At 40.9% G+C, this 21,485-nt stretch overlaps 1 protein-coding gene across 5 annotated transcripts in view; it reads right to left on the bottom strand.

Moving 5' to 3' along the window:
* Window positions 1-21,485, bottom strand: part of LOC118813169 (aminopeptidase O (putative)) — a 116,309-nt gene that overhangs the window by 72,585 nt on the left and 22,239 nt on the right. For 4 of the 5 annotated variants that reach the window (XM_036578359.1, XM_036578362.1, XM_036578361.1 and 1 more), the window contains exons 6-7: window positions 18,094-18,283; window positions 17,291-17,397 (exon numbers count right to left, since the gene is read on the bottom strand). In XM_036578359.1, coding sequence (XP_036434252.1) covers window positions 17,291-17,397; window positions 18,094-18,283 — 297 coding nt within the window. The remainder of the gene's footprint in view (window positions 1-17,290; window positions 17,398-18,093; window positions 18,284-21,485) is intronic. The other variant, XR_005007610.1, reaches the window with a different exon arrangement.

Genomic DNA, 21,485 nt, shown 5'->3' with positions numbered 1-21,485 from the left:
CATACAATCAGGTGTGTCCAAACTGGGCCATTCACAATTATTACACAATTGTCTGATTGCAATTATTTGAGGTGATCACAATTAATTTTCACATTTGTTAGCTTTCATAGCCATATGTCTACATAGTAACAGAATGTGAATTGGTAGTTTTCTCATCCGTACTGTTCAGGCAAATGCATATATATATATATAACAGAAAGTAGAAAAAAGTGTTTATTGAGACACATCATGGCACATCTTACATAAAAAATAAAAGTTCTAACAACTGGCGCTATATTTGCTGACTTGGTGCTATAACCCCATTAGAGGGCAGTGTTGAGTAACATTTGTTTATTTGAGCTTAAGCTGCATCCGTCCTCATTGGCAAGATAGTAAGTATCAACAATTATAAAGCGTGTTTATCAGCCACTGTAGCTTTACTGAATAGTACTTTAATAGCCGTATATGATGAGAAGAAAAATTTATCGTAACAGGCCTAGTCCAAACTTTTGACTGGTACTGTGTACTGACTGCAGGCATTTCAGTGGGAAATAAGAGGAAGCTGTTACACTGTTCTTTTGAATAATGTGTCCTGTTTGGTCCATGCGTAGCACTAGAATCAGCAGCAACAGAACAATAACAGCACATACGAGCTCACAACTGCAGCCAATTCAGCTCCCCAGCCTCAAAGTGATCTATAGCACTTGTTTTGCGGCTGAGTGTAACCTCGAAGCTAATGACTGATAGAGTGTTTCCTTCCTGAGAGCATGGCCAGACACCGGCAAACAAACAGTGGCTGGAGCGGTGGCCATGGCTGCATGTGTGATGATTACCCTGCTTTAAAAAGTATCGATCAGCATCAGGAGATTAACTGGGCTCGCCTATAAAGGGCTCCTGCAATGCCGGCCCAGCAGGATCGATATGCAGGCGCCGCTTGCCCAGACCACGCTCCTTCGTTACAAATCATTTTCTTTTCTCATGGACGAAAGGCAGATGCGGCATTAAAAGGCCTGCGTGTGGTGGGGGAGGGAGGTGAAATGAGTGCGCCGCACACTGCTGCTTTTGTCTTTTTGACGTCGTGGTATTGATCATGACAAGCCCATGCATGGGGGTTTATATTTAACATCTCTGTGACCATTAGCACCTTCTAGAGAATCCTAGGTCATCAAGAACATAAAAAACCGCAAGGGAAAAGATCATGGCCTTCGATCAAAGGGGGTGGTGCGTAAAACCAAAGCAGTTTTTTTGTTTTTTTAATTAAATTAGAATAGTAGGCTTTGTTCACATTACACAGTTTTTGCCTCAGTGCCTATATTTACATACAAAGACTTTTGCTAATCCTTAATATAGATTAAGACTGAGGTGTTTATACGCACACTCTACTGAACAATCTGATGACAAATCTCCATTTACATGCACACTTCAAGTAATCTGATCCAAAATTATACACATGCATGAAGTACCATTTAGTGTAGACATTACCATGACAACGAGCATCACGTGAGTTCAGTCAGTGTGAGACGAGCAGCAGTAAGCAGCGCTTGTGTTTTTAGTTGCTTTAAAATGATAAAAACATGTAAACATTTTTTACCTTTACATTGCATATGTGCATATGCAATGTAAAGGTAAAAAAAAACACAAAACAAAAACAAAACAAAATGAATTCTGATCTATTTTCATTACGTTTGCATAGCCATGCATCTAGGACCACATGAAAGTGGCATAAATCTAAAAAAATCTAGATTTTTTTTTGTTCACACATTTGTAAGGAATTCAGATCAGATAATCAAGGCAAGCAATTGTAATGTGAACATATGTATATGTACTGAAGTGATTAAAAAAAATAGCATGACATCCGATCTGGCCAATCTCATTACAGTGACATGATCACATATCATACATGTGTCTGATCTAACATCACATTTGAAACTGGTTCAAATCTTGTGCAGATCAGATTTTTGTGTTTACACACCTCTTAGTAAACGGTAGCTTTCCCTCAATGTTCTGACAACCCAAACTACTCCCTGAGGACACACTGTTCACGGTTTACACTGTAAGTGATTTCCTGCAGTACTTGCTGCACTATTTTCAGCTGTATCAGTTTCTGTTAGTTAGAAATACTTATCAGCTACTTCAAAAACTTCTGAACATTCAGCAGCTTGTCCGGTCACAGCATTACATACATCAGCTAACTAACTACGTAACTGGGTAATTATAATTCAATTTTTAACAGTTTTTACATGAAGACATGCCAAACACACGTCCTGGAACCTTTTCACAGCCTGTCTAGTGAACTAGAACGTTAAAATGTTAATCTACATTTTTTAACATTATATCAGTTATTTTTAATTGGAAATTATTTACTGTAGCTCAAAATTTTGGGCAGTCTTAAACAAAGCACGATATGTTTTGTTTCTATGGTTTAGCTCTTGGTGAACAGTACCTTAGTTGGCAGAACATTGCCAAACATTTTATTAACTCTTTTACAGGCCACATTTAAGCTTATTCATCAGTTATTAATTCACATAAATGATTAAATATCACAATATTCGCAAACTTTGTAGATGTGGTGTTACTATAGTGGTGATTTGGGGTTTGTTTTTGCTGGTTGCTCTCTGAAACATGTTCAGGACAGTCCAAAATTGTAACTTGGAACTGGAAACACACCAAGTATGTGGGAGTTATTCACGCCAAGTTCGCAGCTCCATGACAGCCAAGAAGACCTTCGATCCCGACACACACAGTCACTCAGGTGAGGGGGAACAGATCATGCTAAAATACTCTTCCAGCTTTTTATGGCCAGCTCTGGATGACTCAGAACTGATGCTGGCAACCCACGAGCTGCTTTGTGTCTAGGCAGGTTGCTTTCCACATTTCGGTTGATGCCCAGTTGATGCTTTATATGGTTTTTCATAAAAAAATACAGCACTGAAACTGTGCTTACTCACTCTCTCTCACTCTCTCTCTCACTCATTCTCTCTCACTGGGTGACTCTGATAAGGATGACTCCTTTTAAAAGGCAGCTCGTATCTTTCCTGGCCACCCAGTGAAGGAGAAAGAGAGGGAGTGACTGAAAGTGACTGTCACCCACTGGCATTTTCCTCAGTGGCCATGAACTGCCTAGAGAATAAAGCCAAAAAAGCAAGTACTTAGTTGCTAATGACACAGAAACAGCGTCCCCATCCATAGAGCTCATAATGCTGATATGTAAGCGTGGGCAATCTGGCAAAAATACAGAACTGTGCAAATGTCAGAGACCACCTTTCACTGATTTCATTTCAAGTCAAAGTGGACATTAAGAATGAAGTTTTTTTTTTCATTTTTTAATGAAAAAGTATATATACTAATAGAAAATTACACAGCATACTCCAACACTAATTATACAACAGTTAGTTCCGGCCACACAAGCTGATTGGTTGAGCAGCGTTCTAACTGTGCTGTTATTTTGCCATAACATCACTTTTTTTTCACAAACGCTGTATCACTCCGCTGAGACGCCGTTGGTAAGCAACGACTTTGACAGCTGTAGGAGACACTCAAGCCATTTCAATGTTTTTACTTCTTACTTTGCGCACAAACAGAAAATGGATACTTTTAAAATCACATTTGACCGACAGCCGATTTGGTCAGACTCTGAAGATGAGACTACACTAAATTCCCAAACTGTCAGTTGGTCTGTGTAAGGAGCTGGAGAATGAACGGCCGGCTGTGCAGCGAGTGAGCTGAGCTCATTACTCTGACGTAGCAACAAGCTACTTGTTAAGGAACTATAATTTAGCGGAATGAATTGCTAACATTAAAACATATTAAATGCCACGTTCACGGCCCAATTTATTTATTTCTTGCTTTATTTATTTACCTGTTGTATAAAAGCAATAGAACACTCGAGGTCGTGTGTTATCGCTATAACATCACAGCTGTGATGATCTACGGCCAAATCACACCCGTGATGTTATTTCGCGATAACACACTCCCTCTTGTGTTCTATTGCTTAAGTATAATATCAAAGCTATCAGTATTTAGCATGGGAACCCTTTGCCTTTATTACAGCTTCTATTCTTTTTGGGAGACTTGCTTTCAGTTTTGAAAGAAACCTACAGGGACATTTTTCCACACCTCCAAAGTTCAGTCAGAAGTTTTTCCTGCTTCTCACCATCCCAGTAATCCCAAACACATTCACTGAGGTGTTGAGGTCTGGACTCTGAGGTGGTCAGTCCACTGTTCTGACTACACCAGCAGCTCCTTTGTTCAGTTTTTTGTCTGTTTCTTTTTCCTAGTAACAGTTACTTGACAGCTACACATCCTCTCAGACTCACAGTGCCGAGTTGTCTTCTCACAGTGGAACGATTTCTCAGTTATTTTCTTTTGACTTCCTTGTGCAAGTGGATTGTCTGATACCTACAGTCCTCAGAAATATCTTTTGAGAATGGACTCAGTACTGATGATACCCATGATATATTCAGAAAAGCATATCATGAAGTCATTTATCACAATAATGATAACATTTTGTCATACTGCCCACCTCAACTGCATCCACACTCATCCATGAAAAGAGAATGATCTGTAGCAAACTAGCCAGATCTTCTAGCATCACAGTATGAGACACTTTGTTTTTATCTTGAAGGCTGAAAGTTCACTAGGGAACTCCAGAAAGCCTTGATGGCGAGCACACCTATGCCAGAAAGAAATTTGTCAATTACAGCAAGCAAACTCGTCATACAACTCAGAAGTACACTCAGCAACTCTACCTGAAATTGGCTGTTAGTCTTTCTGACTGCAAGACCACAGTTAGTAACAACCGGCAGCAAAATTCAGAAACTATGTTCCACGAACAGAGGGGTCCTGTGAAACTACATGGCCAAAAACAGTGAAAATCATGTTCTCAAATCATGTTCTCTGCTGACCACACTAAAATGACTGAAACTGGACTGAAACAACGAGTCACAATGCTGGGACTTATGTGAGGAATTATCAAGGTGGTGTCAGAACAACAATTCAGCCTTGAAAAACACAATAATTTATTATGTACTTAGGAAGGAAAAACACATTCATCAACCGTCAGACAGGGCAGGGGTTGAAACAGTGCTGCAGGTTTTAGGACGGCATATATCAAGTGATTTAAGCTTACACTGCCATAAATAATAATGACCAATTGGTCACAACTACAAACCACTTCACAGTCAACTTTGAGGCCCATAATAGAACACAGTGTGTATAGAGTATTGCATGGTATAGTCTGCAAGCAACGTGGAGGGAGGGGAAAAGAGAGAGATAGAGAGCACAAAAAAGAAATCAGAAGCTGAGTGAAAGGGATGACAGGCATTCATCAAGCACACAATATGCAGCTTGCACTTCCACATGAATGGATGAATTGGCTGATGCTTCTGGGCACCAGTGAGCAGAATGTACGTTAGCAAATCGATGAGAATCACTTTCAGTCTCTCACACTATTCTCAAAGTTCTTTGTGTACAAAACATGGCCTAAACACACCTCCACCATACCGTACTTTTCACATGTAGCACTCTGACACAGCATGAAGAACTTTTAATCAGAGTGTGGGATGATGTGTTCTATACCAGGAAAAACAAATTTTGTTTAAATGCTGTTAATACTTTAAAACATAATATTCATTCACCAATCCATGCAGTCCATATACAGAAACGAAGCTGTAAAGCAGCTTGTTTTGAATTTACAGTTTTTTTGATGTCATGTAAACTAACATATTTACATACGTCCGCCTATTGATCCTATGGCAGTTTAGCCCCACCCATTCACACTGCTTCAGCCCAGACTGTTTTTTGAATGATGCACCACAAAGGGCAACCAATCAGAACAAAAGTAATTTATATACAGTACTGTGCAAACATCAGAGACCACCCTTCATTTATTTACTTTCCAGACAAAACAGCCAATAGACACAGAAAACATCCATTTATCCATCCATCCATCTTCTAAGCCGCTTATCCTTCTGGGTCGAGGAGGGTGCTGGAGCCTATCCTGGCATTCATAGGGCAGAACGCAGGAGATACAGTAAATATTTGATAGAAAATTACAGACAAGCTGCAACAACTAAATATTTCAGTTTTCTCAGTATTTAACGTGTCCACTCTTAGCTTCCATTCGTTTGAGAGACTTGCTTTCAGTTTTTCAAAGAGATCTGCAGGGTTATTTTTCGACACCTCCAAAGTTCAGTCTTAGAAGCTGGTTACATTTTCTGCTTCTCACAATCCAAGTAATCCCAAACACATTCAGTGATATTGAGGTCTGAACTCTGGGGTGGTCAGTCTATTGCTCTGAAAATGCCATCAGCTTTATTGCTTGATTTGCAAAGTTTTTCTTTTGTATCTATTTCCTTTTCTCAGTAACAACTTCTTGACAGCTTCTCATCCTTATAGACTCATAGCACTAAGTCAGAAGTCTAAAGCCATTTATCTGATGGTGACAGTTTGGTATTACATCAGGTCTTGCACGCAAGTTAGGTGTGCCATTTTCTCTATTTCATTTAAAATATCTTTGAATTCCAATTTTGGAAACTCCTGTTTATTTTTCACTTGTCTTCCTTTCACTTTCTCCTTCTTTATGCAGTGAAGGAATATCTCAGCAATATCTAGTACTTGTTTTCACTGAAAACAAAAATCAAGAGATGTTGCAAAATGGTCATGTAAAAAATTAATTATCATTGTATTTGGGACATAAACTTGTCAAAAATTATATAAAGTATCCCACATGATAAGTAAAGAAAAAAAAAAGCTAGAAAATGTAGGATATGGCTTCTTTAAATTATTTCAACACTCAAAAGTAATTTATACTTCTTTCATTTTACAAAATTCTCTATCACACAGTTCTGAGCCTGTGTATGCCAGTGTTTCTTTTTATGGCTGTCTTCTTGGCAGTCCTAAATCTAGCTAGGAGCAAGCTGTGACAGTGCCTCAGATAACACTGACTGCATTCTGCTTGTAAAATTGTCAAGAGCAATCACAGAGCAGGGTGCCTGGAGACTACATGTATATGAGTTACAACCACGAGCTGCTCATATGATCTATGGCAGGAGGGTAACATCATTGATGACATTTAATTACTTTAATAAATGTTTTCCCACACTTCATTCATGACGCATGTTTCATCACTAATAACAGAGTACACATGTAAGCCGTCTGGAGATGTTCACAGAGGAACGTGTTGAAATCATCATTTTTAGCCAGCTGTCATTACTGTTAGTGTACAGAACCAGTCAATAGTTTGGACACTATACACTGCACAATATTTTATGTATCTGCGACAGCAAAGAAGATTACAATACGCTAATTTAGCCATCTAACCAATCACTGTATTTTTTTTTAGAGTGTATCTGTGGGTGTTTTGCTTAATGAAGGTGTTCATGTACTGAAACAAGAGCAGATTATTCTGGCCAAAATAATGCAGGAGAGTTTTAAACCATGTCATATTATGGATTCACATGAGGTTCGAATGTACTGCAAATCATATCGCAGTCACAGTATGTAGCAACACGAACACATTAGTAGTATTTTGTCTACGTCATGTAGCAATAGACAAACTGTCATAGACTCAAGTTTTTTCTTTATTTTTGACTATTACTGTGTTTGACTGTTCTATATTTTAAAACAATAATAACCTACGCGTCATCTGCAGAGCTTTGCACCAAGCAAACGCTGAGTGGCTCACCAAAACCAGTGCAAAATCAAAATGGAGCGGTTTGAGGCAAGGGCATAGCCAATCTGTTTTAAGTCATCAGTGGTAACATTTTGATGGCCGCAGCAGCAGCAGTATGCTTTAGCCTACAATGATTAGGTTTCGATTTTAAGCTTGTTGTGTTGTTTTTCCTCAACATCTCCACTGCCTGATTTTAACTCCATTGTGTTGTCTTCACTGAGTGAAAGTTGAGTCTTTGGTGAGCAGAGACATGCTTTATTGTGAAGGATGTCTGCTGCATTGTTGTATTTATGTGAATCCAGCATTCTGGGTGGAGTGAAAAAGAGACTTTTCACCTCATTTTCTGTACATTCTGGTTTGAACACTGCCCCCTAGGACACACATTCATGTAACATGCAAGTATGTTGGTAGACAGCTACATGAACATCTGCACACAACACCTGCACGTTTGCAGATACGCAGATGCAAAAGTATAAATAGCCTTTTAGAAATACCTCATATGGAAACAGAGCTGTTTAGACCCACCCTACCTCACAATACTGCTGATCAACTATTTTTATCTTAAAAACAAATTTCAAGGATACATAAGCCTTTAGATCATAATGTCATTGATATTGAGTAAAACGTCCAATCGAGCACGTCCAAATGTTTGCTATATGATACTACTTCTTTCCTTACATTAGACTTCGTAACTTTGAAGTTAAGGGGTGAGTATTTGATCCAGAGATTACTGCTTGCTGGGTGAGTGGAGGGGCCCCAGAGACAAGCTGGATCAGGTGGATCTGCGAAACCTGCTGGTAATGCAGCAGCCAAATTCCAAAACAGCTCTGAAGGTTTGCTCCTACACACACACGCACACACTCACGCTTACTCTCTCGCTCTCAAGCTAAGCCAGGGGTAATGTACTCCCACCCACAACCTCTGCAGAACCCCAGCAACCAGGCCAAGAGGCACCGCACTCTTCACTAGAGAATATTTTAATCACATGCCACATCAAATCTTACTCCTACAGTGACATGTTTGAAATTATCTGCTTGTTAAATCCAATTTAATCTAATAAACAGAGAAAATTAAAGAAAGATATTTAAGGCTGGAGAGAACTGAGAGACTACATCTAAGAGAGATCCCTGACCTGACTCAAGTGGTGTTGCCAGATCGTGAAGTTTCCCACCAAATTGAGCAGATTTTGGTTGGACTGGGTGCCAAAAAAGTGCTTTGACGAGTGGACAAAATTTGGGCTAGTCTGTCATGATTTGGGTGGGTTTTTAAAAAGTATCTATAACTATTAAACTGCATTCAAACTAAAAATTGAATAGGTCTTCATAGCCAACTTCCTACATCCAGTTATCAAAACTTTTGCTGGCATTTATCCATCGGCATCATTCACAATCTCGAAGGTAAGACATGAATATGGATTACCCAGTTCTTTTTTTGTTACATGAGAGTCTATATATAGCACATATATCATATATAGCACATTTTACGGAAAAATTCAATACTCTGAAAACACATCCAATTATTTAAATGTTCTTAACATTTCATTAAAATTATTATGGTATAGGTAATAATTAGTTTCAGGAGGTTCAATCAACTGGATAACAATCATGAGTGTGGCTGACCCTACCCTATTTAAAAAACATCAAAGTCTGGTCTTTACCACCAGTTCTTGGTGCATGCCATGCTTCAGACAAATGAGATTTCTGAGAACCTCAGAAAAAAAAGCTGGCAATGCTCATTAGGGTGGAAGATGTTCCAAAACAATTTCTGAAGAGTCTGGACATCACCGAACCACTGTTAAGCAGATGGTGTACAAATGGAGAAAATTCAGCACCATTACCCTTCCGACAAGTGGTAATCCAAAAAATTACTTCAAAAGTAATGCTTATAATATTCAGTGAGATCATAAAAACCTTTAAAGCAATCTAAGGATTTGCAGGCCTCTCTTACACTGGTTAATGTCAGTGCTCATGAGTCCACTATGAGGCAAACTCTGAACAAGTATAGTATATATGGAATGATAACACAGATAAAGCCACTACTCTCTAGGAAAAACATTTTTGCCTATTTATAGTTTCCTAAAGACCACCTGGATTAGCCAGAAGACTGCTGAAATAATGTTATGTGGATGGATAAGGCAGAGAAAGATCTTTATGGCTTAAATGAGAAATATTATGTGAGGTAAAAAACAATCATTGCATTCAAGCAAGAGAACCTCATTCCAACAATGAAACACAGTGGTGGCAGTATCATGGGGCTGTTTTGCTGCTATTGGATCAGGACAGCCTGCCATCTTTTGATGGAGCTATGAATTCTGGATTGTATCAAAAAAGTCTACTCGATAATGTCATCAGTGAACAGAATCTTAACAGAGGGTGGGTCCTGCAGAAGGACAACAACCCTAAAAACAGTTAGTCTAGAAAGAATGGTTGAAGCAGAAGAAACTTGGCATTTTGTAATGGCTGAGTCAAAGTCCAGACCTAATCCATTAGAAATGTTGTGGCAAGACCTATGACATGGCATTCCTGCAAGAAAGCATACCAACAGTTTAAGCAGTTCTTTAAGGAGAAATGGGCCAAGATTCCTCCAAGTCACTGTGCACGGCTGATCAACAGTTACAGGAACTGTCTGATTGCTGCCCAACGCTGTTACACGAGTCATTGAAAGCAGAGGTTCACACATTTTTGCCAACAAAGACATTTAATGTTAGATCACTTTGTTCAAAAAATGGATTAAAAACTCTGTAACTGTTTGTGTCATTTGTTTCTTTTTATATATTGTTATGACTTTTCGTACCAATAAAGACTGCCAGTGCCATCTAGCAACAACATAAATGCATATGTGACTTTTGAAGGCAAAACATTCAGCAACTGCTGCAGCTTATGAATGATGTCATGTTGGTTTAAATGCTGTATTATTTCATATTATGTTTTAAATGTGGTTCTTTGGTGGCTTATGAACATGTTTTGGCTGGATTCCATGGAAGCAATCTGGCAACCTTAATCTCAATGTGCATTTTGATCACAACTACAATAAGCTACCCTCATCAACCACACAAGATATATACTTTCAACTAATATCAGAAAGCCATATATAATTAAATAATTTTGTCATTGTTGGATGCTAACTGCAAACCACAATTTTTTAAACTAAAGGAAATGCCAGCAATATATATATATATATATATATATATATATAATCTTAGCTTACCAAACCCTGATGGAAGATCCAGTAGTTAGCCAAGTGTAGTGTTTAACACTATTAAAAAGAAAAATAGAAATGCAAAAAATTGGCTGTAATAAAAATAAAACAATAATTTTCCAAAACTGAAACAAAATTATGTCTACTGCAAAACTAAAATTAAACGAAATTATGAAGAAAAACTTCAGTTTTATTTTTTTTTAGTACATTAATGAGAGTTTAGAAGTGGATTCTGTTCGTGTTTGGTTTTCTTTAAGGAAAAAAGCTGTAGCCAAGCCAAGCTACTGTTGTGTTAATCTTATTCTACTCTTAACATCATGTTCAACTCTGTTCATCATAACAATAAAAACTCAACTATAACCATTACTTTTCAGAAAATACAAACAGAAATGATTAATACACCCTTAAAATGTTGGGTTACTTGATGTAATCCCTGTTTTTGTGATAACAGAGTGAGGTGTTTCACTATGGGAACTGCCTTGGGCGTGACCAACTATGGAAGCTCCACTGACATCACATCTGTCCATGACAGACAGGTCGACCTGCGACCTGGCTCCTTCTCAGCCCCTATAGCCACAGTCAACCTACCTGAATGGGTTATTCTAAAGAGATTTATTCCCATACCTAAGCAAGGAGGGAAGCACTGGTGAAACACCTCACTCTGTTATCAAAGAACCAGGGATTACGTTAAGTAACCCAACGTTCTTTGTCTAACTTTGTTTAGTGTTTCACTACAAGAGATGTAGATTACTCCCGGATTGCACTACATTACCCAGCCATAACTATATTACCTGAAACCCATCTTGCGGCGGTGCACAGATCGAGTAATGACACGCCCCTGAACAAGGCCTTGTGCCTCTGGTAGAGTGGGTTCTCAGGCCGCTTGGTGGTTGTGAGCCCTTACACTTATAAGCCCACCTCCACAATCCAGTGTGATTAAGTTTAACCTATTTAACCCATCCGTGCAGTGAAACATCACATACACACTAGTGAATACACACACTAGGGGGCATTGAGCACACTTGCCCGGAGTGGTGGGCAGCCCTATCCGCAGCGCCCGGGGAGCAGTTTAGTCACGTACTGTTGGCTTTGGGTATCGAACCAGCGACCTTCTGATCATAGGGCTGGTTACCTAACCTCCAGGCCATGACTGCCCATGGGCTTCTGACAGACGGCTTCCCTTTGTGAGAGGTGGCCCATGACATAAACAGCTGATCATGCCTTTTAAAGTCCACCAGCCTAACTAAATAATGATGCAACGCCCTGACAGGGCATAAGAGGTTCAGTCTCTAAACATCCATAGTTGCAAAAGGTGGGGGGTGAAAGGCCTCCAGCTCCACCGTCAAGCACCTGTAGGCTGAGTCTATCACCGTTGGTACAAATGCAGGATTAGTGGAGTGGAGTAGGCCCTGGCACTTTTTATCGTATCAATGGCAGCAGGGGCAGGCCTACAGTGTTCAGATTCCACCTCTCACGGGCCAGGCCTAGAGAGCCATGTTGTCTGATTGAGGATGGTAGAATCCCCCATCTTGCCTGTGACAGCAGGTCCCTCCATGCTGGGAGGGGCCAAGGCTGGTCTGCAAGAAGTTGGACAATCTCTGCCACCCAGTGCTTGGATGGCCTGTGTGATGCTATTAGAGACAGACCCTGTTCCCTCACTCTGGCCAGTGTGGGGGAGATCAAACTCAGGGGTGGAAACACATACAGAGGGACATTTAGCTATAGAGCATCCACACCCAGTGGTGCATTTTCATCTAGCAGGGAAAAATACAGAGGACAACGCATGTTTTCCTGCAAGGCGAAGAGATTTACGGCTGCCTGACCGTACCTCTGCCATAACTGAGTCACCACTTGTGGGTGAAGTCTTCAGTCTCCATACAGAGGGTTTCCCCTTGACAGCAGATCCGCCCCCGTGTTCAGTATCCCCCGGAAATGTGTGGCGCGGAGGCACAAAAAACCCAGGCGTTGCACCACAGGAGAAGCTTTCTCGTAAGCCTGTGTAACTGCAGTGAGTGAGTTCTTCCCTGGTGGTTGATACAGCCCTTCACCATGGAGTTGTCTGTTTTTACCAAGACATGAAGTGTCTCAATGCTAAGAACTCTGCCAGAAGTTCCAGATAATTTATGTGCGTTTGTTTCAGCTGGGGAGGCCACACACCATTCACTGCTAGGTCCATCAGAGTTGCTCCCCAACCTGACAGAGACGCATCTGTCATTGAAGTTATCCTCATGGACACACGTTCTAAAAGAATTCCCGCTGTTAGAACAGTGGAGTTTCTCCAATAATGGAGTGTGGTCATACAAGCCACAGTTACTTTGACGGATGGCTGAGGTGGCAGCAGGTGCACAGGTGATGAGATGTAACCCATCCTTGAAAGTCACTCATTGTGAGAAGACCCCAGAAGGCAGATATGGCACAGCGGTTTAGGTGGAGGTGCCACTGAAGACTCTACTGCTTGGGCTCCGGTCAGCCCCAGCTTCACCATCCCATAGATTTCCAGCTTAGAGCAGCCATTGGTGGGAAGCTTGCTCTTAAAGGGACTGGACCACTAATGACACAGGCAGGAGCTGTCTTGTAGAGGTCTGAGCTGGTGGGAGACTTTTCTTTTCATAAAGGTCTCTTTGCAGGCCAGTTTCGCAGCAGCCATTTACACACTTCATACAGGTTACTGTAAGCCTGAGAGTCTGTGTCGGTTATGCCGGGGGGTCTGAACTGGTGGAGTCCCATGTTGAGGAGATCGGAGTTGGCATCGCCCTCCAGGTCCTTGCGGCCCAGCTCTCCTTCTACTTAGGTGAGAAGGTCCTCAAATGGGGGGGGCACTTCTGGGGGTTCAGCTTCCATCATGTCTGGCCAGCTCGTACAGGCTCACAGCTGATGGTTGCTGGCTGTAGCTCTGGATGAAGCTCCGGATGAAGCTCCGGACAGGTATGGGTCCTGTTTGTTTGCTACAGCTACTCCCAACCTCCTCTCTTGAATTTTCGGAGGCATCAAAGCACAGTGGGTGCACATTTGCGGATCAGTCAATACTGCCTAAGTGTGCCTAGCGCCCATGCAAACGATGCACAGTTTGTCTACCTCAGCAAGTTAATGCTAGGTAGGAAGAAACACAACAGTAGCTTTGGCAAATTAATGCTGAATCTACCCAGGTAACTTTAGCTAGGGAAAACAGCTCACCTTGATGCAGTCGCTTTTCTCGTAAATGTAGCTGAACTAAAAGCCAAAAAATGTACTTCTTGATGAAGGGACTCATTCAGCACTATCCATCACCAAGCTGTAGTTACGTTTGCCAACCACCTCCTATGACGAACCATTTGAGAACTGTCTAGTGAGTACTGGCTTGCCTGGAGTACTGAGGGAGCTTGTAGTCTTACACAGGAAGAAAGCGTGTATAACCCAATCAGCTATTGGGCTATGGGGCTGGAGCGGAGCTGGGTCGCAGGTCAACCTGTCTGTCATGCACAGGTGTAATGTCACTGGGGCTTCCGTAGTTGGTCACGCCCAAGGCGATTCCCATAGTAAAACTTATTAGCTAAAAATTAAAAATAAAATAAAAAATAAAATTAAAGGCAAAAATCTTTTTAAAACTATAATAACCTTGCAACTTAGTGAGTTCAGGTGTTTCAGCTACACTCATTGCTATCAGGTGTATAAAACCAAGCACATGCAATCTCTATAGACAAACACTGGCAGTAGCATGACCAGGGATGAGGGAGTAGCTAAGAAGCGCGCTACTTTTTGTAGTTAACTACAACTTTTTGTAGCTAATAGCTATAGCCACTACAGTTTTATTAAATGTAGCTAATAGCTGTAGCGCCTACAAATTTCTGTGTAGCTATAGCGATAATTTTCGCTACAATTTCGCTACAGGCTTCAGGCAATCCGTGCAAAATCTGAACCATAGAACGTGGTCGTTAACTGGACTGGTGGCAATTGAGCAAACCTGACTGAGTCGCGGACAGTTAGAGCAAATGGGCATGCGTCACCCCTTACTAGCAGGCTTAGCTCAAGGGTCAACAACCGAAATGTTAAGAGGAGACGTTTTGTCCTTTCAACAAAAATGAAACCACCTGGGAGCCACAACATTTTATGTCCGTTTTACCATCTTGGCTGTAAATAAGTCTCAGTAGGTGCTGATGTTCTAGTGTAGGCTAAAAATATAAACAAAAACGCAGACTTTGCTCTGCTTCAAGCCTTAGCTCGGCTGTAGCCACTTTTCTCGCATCTCAGGAAACTTTTCTGCGAGTTTCTTGTAAATATCTCTCAGTGTTCGCCTTTTTACGAGGCTGAATTCAGTTTCTCATTCTCCTGCTTCTCGTAGGAATTGTCCAGTTCCACCTTAAATGGTGCCTGATGCACCAGATTGTACTGCTGCGCCATTTAAGGTGGAACGGGAGAATTCGAACGAGAAGCTGGTGAATGAGAAGAGACTTCAGCTTTGTGTCTTGTTGCGGATTAAACCTATGAGGAAACCAGCTGAGTACTTACAAATGTAAATAAGTCCATTCATCTCCAAATTATCGATGTTCGTCTTAAATCTTTCTCTTTGCCATTTCATTGTCTGCATTGCTGTGTGTCCAGCAGTCTGCGCGTCAGTCTTCGGCGTTAAATGATGGCGAATTAACAGTTCTATGTTAACTCCAGCATTTAAGACCATTTATTGTGAAAACTGTGTTAGAACTGTGTGTTATAACGATTTCACAGCAAAGGAGGATTATGTTATTTTACCTAAAAATCTAGTTCTGCTGTGGAGCCACAACAGCTCTGCAGCAGTGGAAAGATTATTCAGGCCTGATTCTCACCCCAAACAGAGCCAGAGTCACTGATGAGAATTTGGAGACTAAAGTGCTGCTGAAGTTTAACAGGACTTTGAATGTCATGTCTGTATATCTTGCTGAAATGTTTAAATTGGAGCAGTTTTATTTCAACAGCTGACAGTGCTTTGCACAAAGTTGGGTCTGTAAAGGTTTGTATTTGGTTATTTTTGTTGATTTTTGTTAGGAAAACCTGGAATGATTGACTTTGCCTTTTGTTGGCTATCACTCCTTTTGGTGATCTTTTTGTATATTTGCAGCTTTTCAATTGTATTTTTCTTTCTGGCACATGAGTGAATGCATCTTGTTCACACTGTCAGCTGGGCTTGTTTGGTGTGTCAGGTGGAGATTCACAAACATTCTGACAATTGCGCTCTTAAAGTAGCTAAAAAGTAGTGCACTACTTTTCAAAAAGTAGCTAAAAAGTAGCTACTATTTTTTCTGGAACAGTAGCTAAATTGTAGCTAGCTACAAATTTTGGGAAAGTAGCTACAAAGTAGCTAACTACAAATTTTTCAGTAGCTATCCCAAACCCTGAGCATGGTTCGTACCAAAGAGCTCAGTGACTTTACATATGGTCCTGTCAAAGGATGCCACTTTTTTGTCAGTTTGTGGTCCCTGGTCAACTGTAAGTGCTATTATTTTCATATCGAAGTGGTTAGGAGCAACAATAGCTCAGCTACAAAGCAGTAGACCCAGCAACCACAGAGCAGGACTGTCAAGTGCAAAGTCCTCTGTGAATTCACTCATCACAGTTCCAAACTTGCTCTGAAAGCAACATGAGCAGAAGACCTGTGCATTAGGAGCTTCATGAAATAGGCTTTAATGCGCAAGCAGTGGAAATGGGGAATGATGGAGTGATGAATATCTGGCAGTCTGATGAATGAATTTGGGCTTGGTGGATGCCAGCAGAACGCTACCTATGAGAATGCATAGTGCCAACAGTAAAATTTGATGGAGGAGGAATAATGGTCTGGCGCTATTTTTAGGGTTTGGTCTAGGCCACTTAGTTTCAGTGAAGGGTAATGTTAATGCAATGACATTTTGGACAATTATATGCTTCCAACTTTGAGGCATTAGTTTGGGGAAGGCTCTTTCTTGTTCCAGCATTACAATGCCCTGTGCACAAAGAGAAAAACTGTTCCCAGCTGATAGCCCTAGCAAGCACTTATGTTATGAATGTATGATGCAAATATAAAAAGTTCTGGAGGGTGGGTGAGGAAGAAGACGAGAAAAAGAAAAGGAGCTGGGGGCAACCAAATTCAGCAATTAGTAGGCCAGGGGTTGAAAATGACAATGATGGGAAAAAAAAAGAAAAAAGGCTGACACAAAGTGTGCAGATCAGACAGTTTACAGTTCATCAAATGACAGTTCAGGGCAAGTCTAGCCCCTAAAGACCCACAAATGGCATAATACTAGGAAAGCATCACTATTATGTTGCAGATCCAGTGAAAATACTTCTGGAAATAAGTAGCACTGGCTGCACCAAAAATGCAATCTAGACATCATCTACTGCAAGTTAAATACTGATGCTTGTGTTTAACTGGCAGTTGCACATCATTATCAGTAATGAGGCTATATGGTCTAAAAGAGAGGCGATAGTGAGGTTATGAGAGGTGGCGAGTCAAACCTGAGGACCTGTAGCTCCTCTTCTGAGTTCTCCAACTCATCCTTCAGCCTCCTCCAACGCAGCAGAGCCTTCAGCCGCCTCTGCTCTTCATCCTCACGGGTACCCAGCTGAAAAAGTGAGGGTCAGTGAGTTTGTAAGAGACAGAGGCAGAGACAGAGAAAAGCAATAAAAATAAAAATAATGAGATGGTTATCACATCACATAATGCAAAACTGAAATGGCAAAGCAACACAGGGCTTAAAATTTCAAGTCACTCATGCAGACCCCAGGCTGCAAAACAGCATGTGGCTCAGTCATTGCTTATGTCCAAAATCCATTTGCGAATCTAGTACAAATCTTTCTGTGCAATTGTCTGTAGCTGACTTACATTTGCCAAAAACTTCTATATGTGAAAGCTAACGTTCTGCGTAAATGAGTGTAATTGTTTTTTTTAAACCATGGACAAAAAATTATGTCTGTTTCTGCAGTTGTTGTCTGAAGACAACCTGGATCTGAACTATGAAAAAAGCTCTTTGGGTGGAGTTAGGCATTTGGAATATGTGAACTGTGAGGAGCTGTAATAAACTGAATGCAGCTGCAAGAAACTGAACTACTGAATGTCTGCTATTTTTAAGCCTGAACATTCATAGTAAGAATAAAGTTTCAACAGAAACTGCCCTCATGACCTTCACTCAGTTTATAGAGTGCTCTATTGGTGAACATGTCAGAACAAATAAGCTGAAATTATGAGGCCGCCAGAATAGCCGGATCAAAAAAGGCAAACTGTTTTGAACATGCTGCTGATTCTGCAGTGGTGCAGACACCTGCTGGACTTTGGCCCAGAACACGTCCTCCAGGTAGGTGGCAAAGCCCTCACTGATCCACTCCTCTGTCCAATCCCGCGCTCCGATGGCCAAGCCAAACCAGGAGTGGGCGATTTCATGGCACAACCTCGCTCCGCACAGGCCTCTCTCACCCGCCAGCACACTCTGGGACAAGAAGATAATATGTGGGCTGGAAAACACAATCAGAAAGAGGTGAATGTTAGAATTTATTTGTGACTTGGTCAGCTGTTTTCAGGGGTGAGAAAAGTCCTAGGCCTAGTTACAAAAGTAAAAAAAAACACGCAGAAAAATCACGCAGAATTTTTGATTTTTTTTCACGCAGAAAAAAACTCAAAAATGAGAGGTATGAGATTTTCTCGCAAAAGAGATGATGTGTCGTCTCAGCTTCGACGTCAGCTCAGATCCAGTTTTGGCATATCACACACCTCGGCCACCCTGAACCGACTTCAAAGCCCCGGGATTTTCCTCTCCCAGTCGGTCTATCATTAAGGAGGAGGATCCCGGAGCCCAAATGATGCCTGCGGATTTCGGAGAAGCTGTTCGGACTACACCCTTTACCCAGCATTCCTGCTCCATGTGCTAATAGGGCTAAATTAAAGGATAAGTGCACCAAAACACCAGCCATGCCTGTCAGCAGCTCAACCTCGCTTCAAAAACAGCTCAGGAGCAGGCGAGCAAACAAAAGAAACATAGAAAAATGGCTGAGCCCTGAAGTTCTCATGTTAAAAACTGAGCAAATGCAATGCAAACTTTTAAACACTTCATTTCCACATCATGAAGCATCAAGTTAATGGAGACTATAGCCTAGCCTAGGGCAAGTGTGTCCCTCTTTAAAAAATCTGCTTCTCGTTGTCCCTTGTATGATCTCTGATGACCACAGGACCCTAACCATGAACTCAGGAACTAGGGCTGGGTGACAAAACGATAACGATAATTATCGCGATATAACTTTTCCTCGATAGAGCGATACGACATGTTCGATAAATGTTCGATATAATACACCACTCTCACACTCCCACGTTCAGCGAAAGCCTTGGTGGCGTTTTCTACTGCAAGGAAAGCGACACTACTCTGCTGTCGCCAGGAGAGGGCGCACTTCCGAGTTTTTCTACATGATTAGAGAGGGAGGGGGACCACGAGTAAGATGAGTCTTTAGCAACGGCTGAAACACGGAGTTATACATTCCCTGTTTGAGTGGAGCGACAGGCGATCTGTTCTCCTGTGACCGACGAGGTTAGTGGTGTAACTATACTGTCCTACAGCGAACTCACCTCTTTCCTAACCTCCTAACAAGCTTTAGCAGCGTTAAATCACAATCACAATCCTCACAACTTTATACAGTCATATGTAAGTATTAGTGCATTCCCAAGCAACGAAAGTGAAAGAAAGAAGTGGGTTCATGTAAATTACAGCCCTGATTTAAACGAAAGTAAACTGAGGAAGCTGTGTGGCAGTGGAGAGCAGGAGAGCGCTAGCTTTCCAGACTAGCTGTTTTTAGCAGCTGGCTAACTTGAAGCAGCACTCCGTCACTCCACAACACGGAGAATTGATGATACTGTAGATCAAACAAGACACAAAAGCACCGCTTTCCGTTTAAACATACCTAAAAGGAGGACTCTGTTTGTCTGATGTTGATATTTTGTGGTTCACCACTTTAACTACTACAATAGTATAGAGAAATCCAGTCGTCGCTAGCTGGTGTCTGAGTACTGTGATGTTGTTTGTAGCGGGGTAGCCGAGCGCTCATCACCAGCTAAAAATAATCTGTTTTCTTTCTTAAATTATGACTATTACAAAATAGCCATGCTTTTCCAGCTCACCAGACACTCTCTCCCACTCTCCCATGACAGATTTGTGAAATGTTCCACTGTTTGGCGAGTGTTTGTCGTGTTCCGACCATAAAGGATAGTTTAAAACAGCAATTAACCACCCAGGAGCAAAAATCAGCCTTTAAACTTGAAATAAATAATGATTAGACATTTATTGCGGTATGTATCGATATCGAACAATATGAATTTTGTTTATCGTGATAACATTTTGGCCATATCGCCCAGCTCTACCCGGAACCCTTTCATAGGTCTCCTTAATATAATACTGAGATTTGATGCTTTATATAAAGAGCTAAGGGGATATACAGCACCAGGGAACATAAGCATGGTCCCAATTGAAGCTTGAAGATCAATTAGCGTCATGCAAGCTTCATTACTTAATCATCATACTCTTGCATAAAACCAGTCAAGTTGTTAAGTAATGTCACAAAGACTTGCTTATGTAGTTTCCAACACTGTAGGACATACTGTTACGATTAAAATGCACAAATTTGCAGATAAAATGCAGGCTTCAAGATGGCTGCTACTTCTGTCTTTAGTTATGCTAATGCTAATTTGTTAGGGTTCTAAGCTATGGAGAAGAATTTTCTGCCAAAACTGAGAACTAAAGTGGAAAAACATGCAATGCAATGCATACATGGCATTACTTTTCATAGTGTCATGCAGAATATGTGACAAAATGGAAAACAAGAGCACTGTTTTACCTCTTTACTGAAAAACAACACATGCAGATTTTCATTTAAAACAAGAAATGCTAAATCTGTGTCAATCGAATACAATCCGCCTTGAAATGTAACGAAGACATAGCTATTGCTTTCCACCTTGCAGTACTTCAGACAACTTCAAATTAACGCAATAGATCTTTTACTTCTCATTTTGGAAGGTTTTCTGCATGTTACTGTTTAAATGCAATCTAATGTGTGCATTTCATTTCACTTTTTGGTTGCAATTCAGTGAGGCAAATACGTGTGAAGTACATAAAGAAGTCAAGCAACTTAAAAACATTGTAGTAGAGGTTTTGCTTCATTTTGGCATGTATTGCGCATGTCACTATAGAAAGTAATGTTATGTGTGCCTTGTATTTCACTGTTTTCACTGTTATGATTGCATTTCAATGAGGCAAATCAAAAAGTACTGCATCATGGAAAGCAATATAGTTGTGCCTTCATTACATTTCAAGATGGTTTGTATTCAATTCTGACACAAATTGCACATTTAATTTTAAATGCAAGTCTTCATGTAGTGTTTTTCAGTAAAGAGGTCAAGCGACATGAAAACAATGTAATAGTGGCTTTATGTTTCATTTTGTCACCTTTTCTGCATGCCACTATGGAAAAGTAATGTGATGTGTGCACACACCTTTTAATAAGGAAATCCTGCCACAAATAAAATTTCCCATAGTGACATGCTGTTTGCCTTTTCTCTGTTAATTCCCTTGGGTGACCTTTTCTGGAGGTTGGCCAGCATGGGCACCATACAGCAAACAGTCCATTATCAACACGCTGCTCCACACAGTTCTGACAAGCAAAGGAACCAACACCC

The sequence above is a fragment of the Colossoma macropomum genome, unplaced genomic scaffold (genome assembly GCF_904425465.1).
Source record: "Colossoma macropomum unplaced genomic scaffold, Colossoma_macropomum, whole genome shotgun sequence".
In the NCBI taxonomy this organism is placed as follows: domain Eukaryota; kingdom Metazoa; phylum Chordata; class Actinopteri; order Characiformes; family Serrasalmidae; genus Colossoma; species Colossoma macropomum.
The sequence above is the reverse complement of the archived record's forward strand: the minus strand, read 5'-3'. Positions and strand labels throughout refer to the sequence as shown.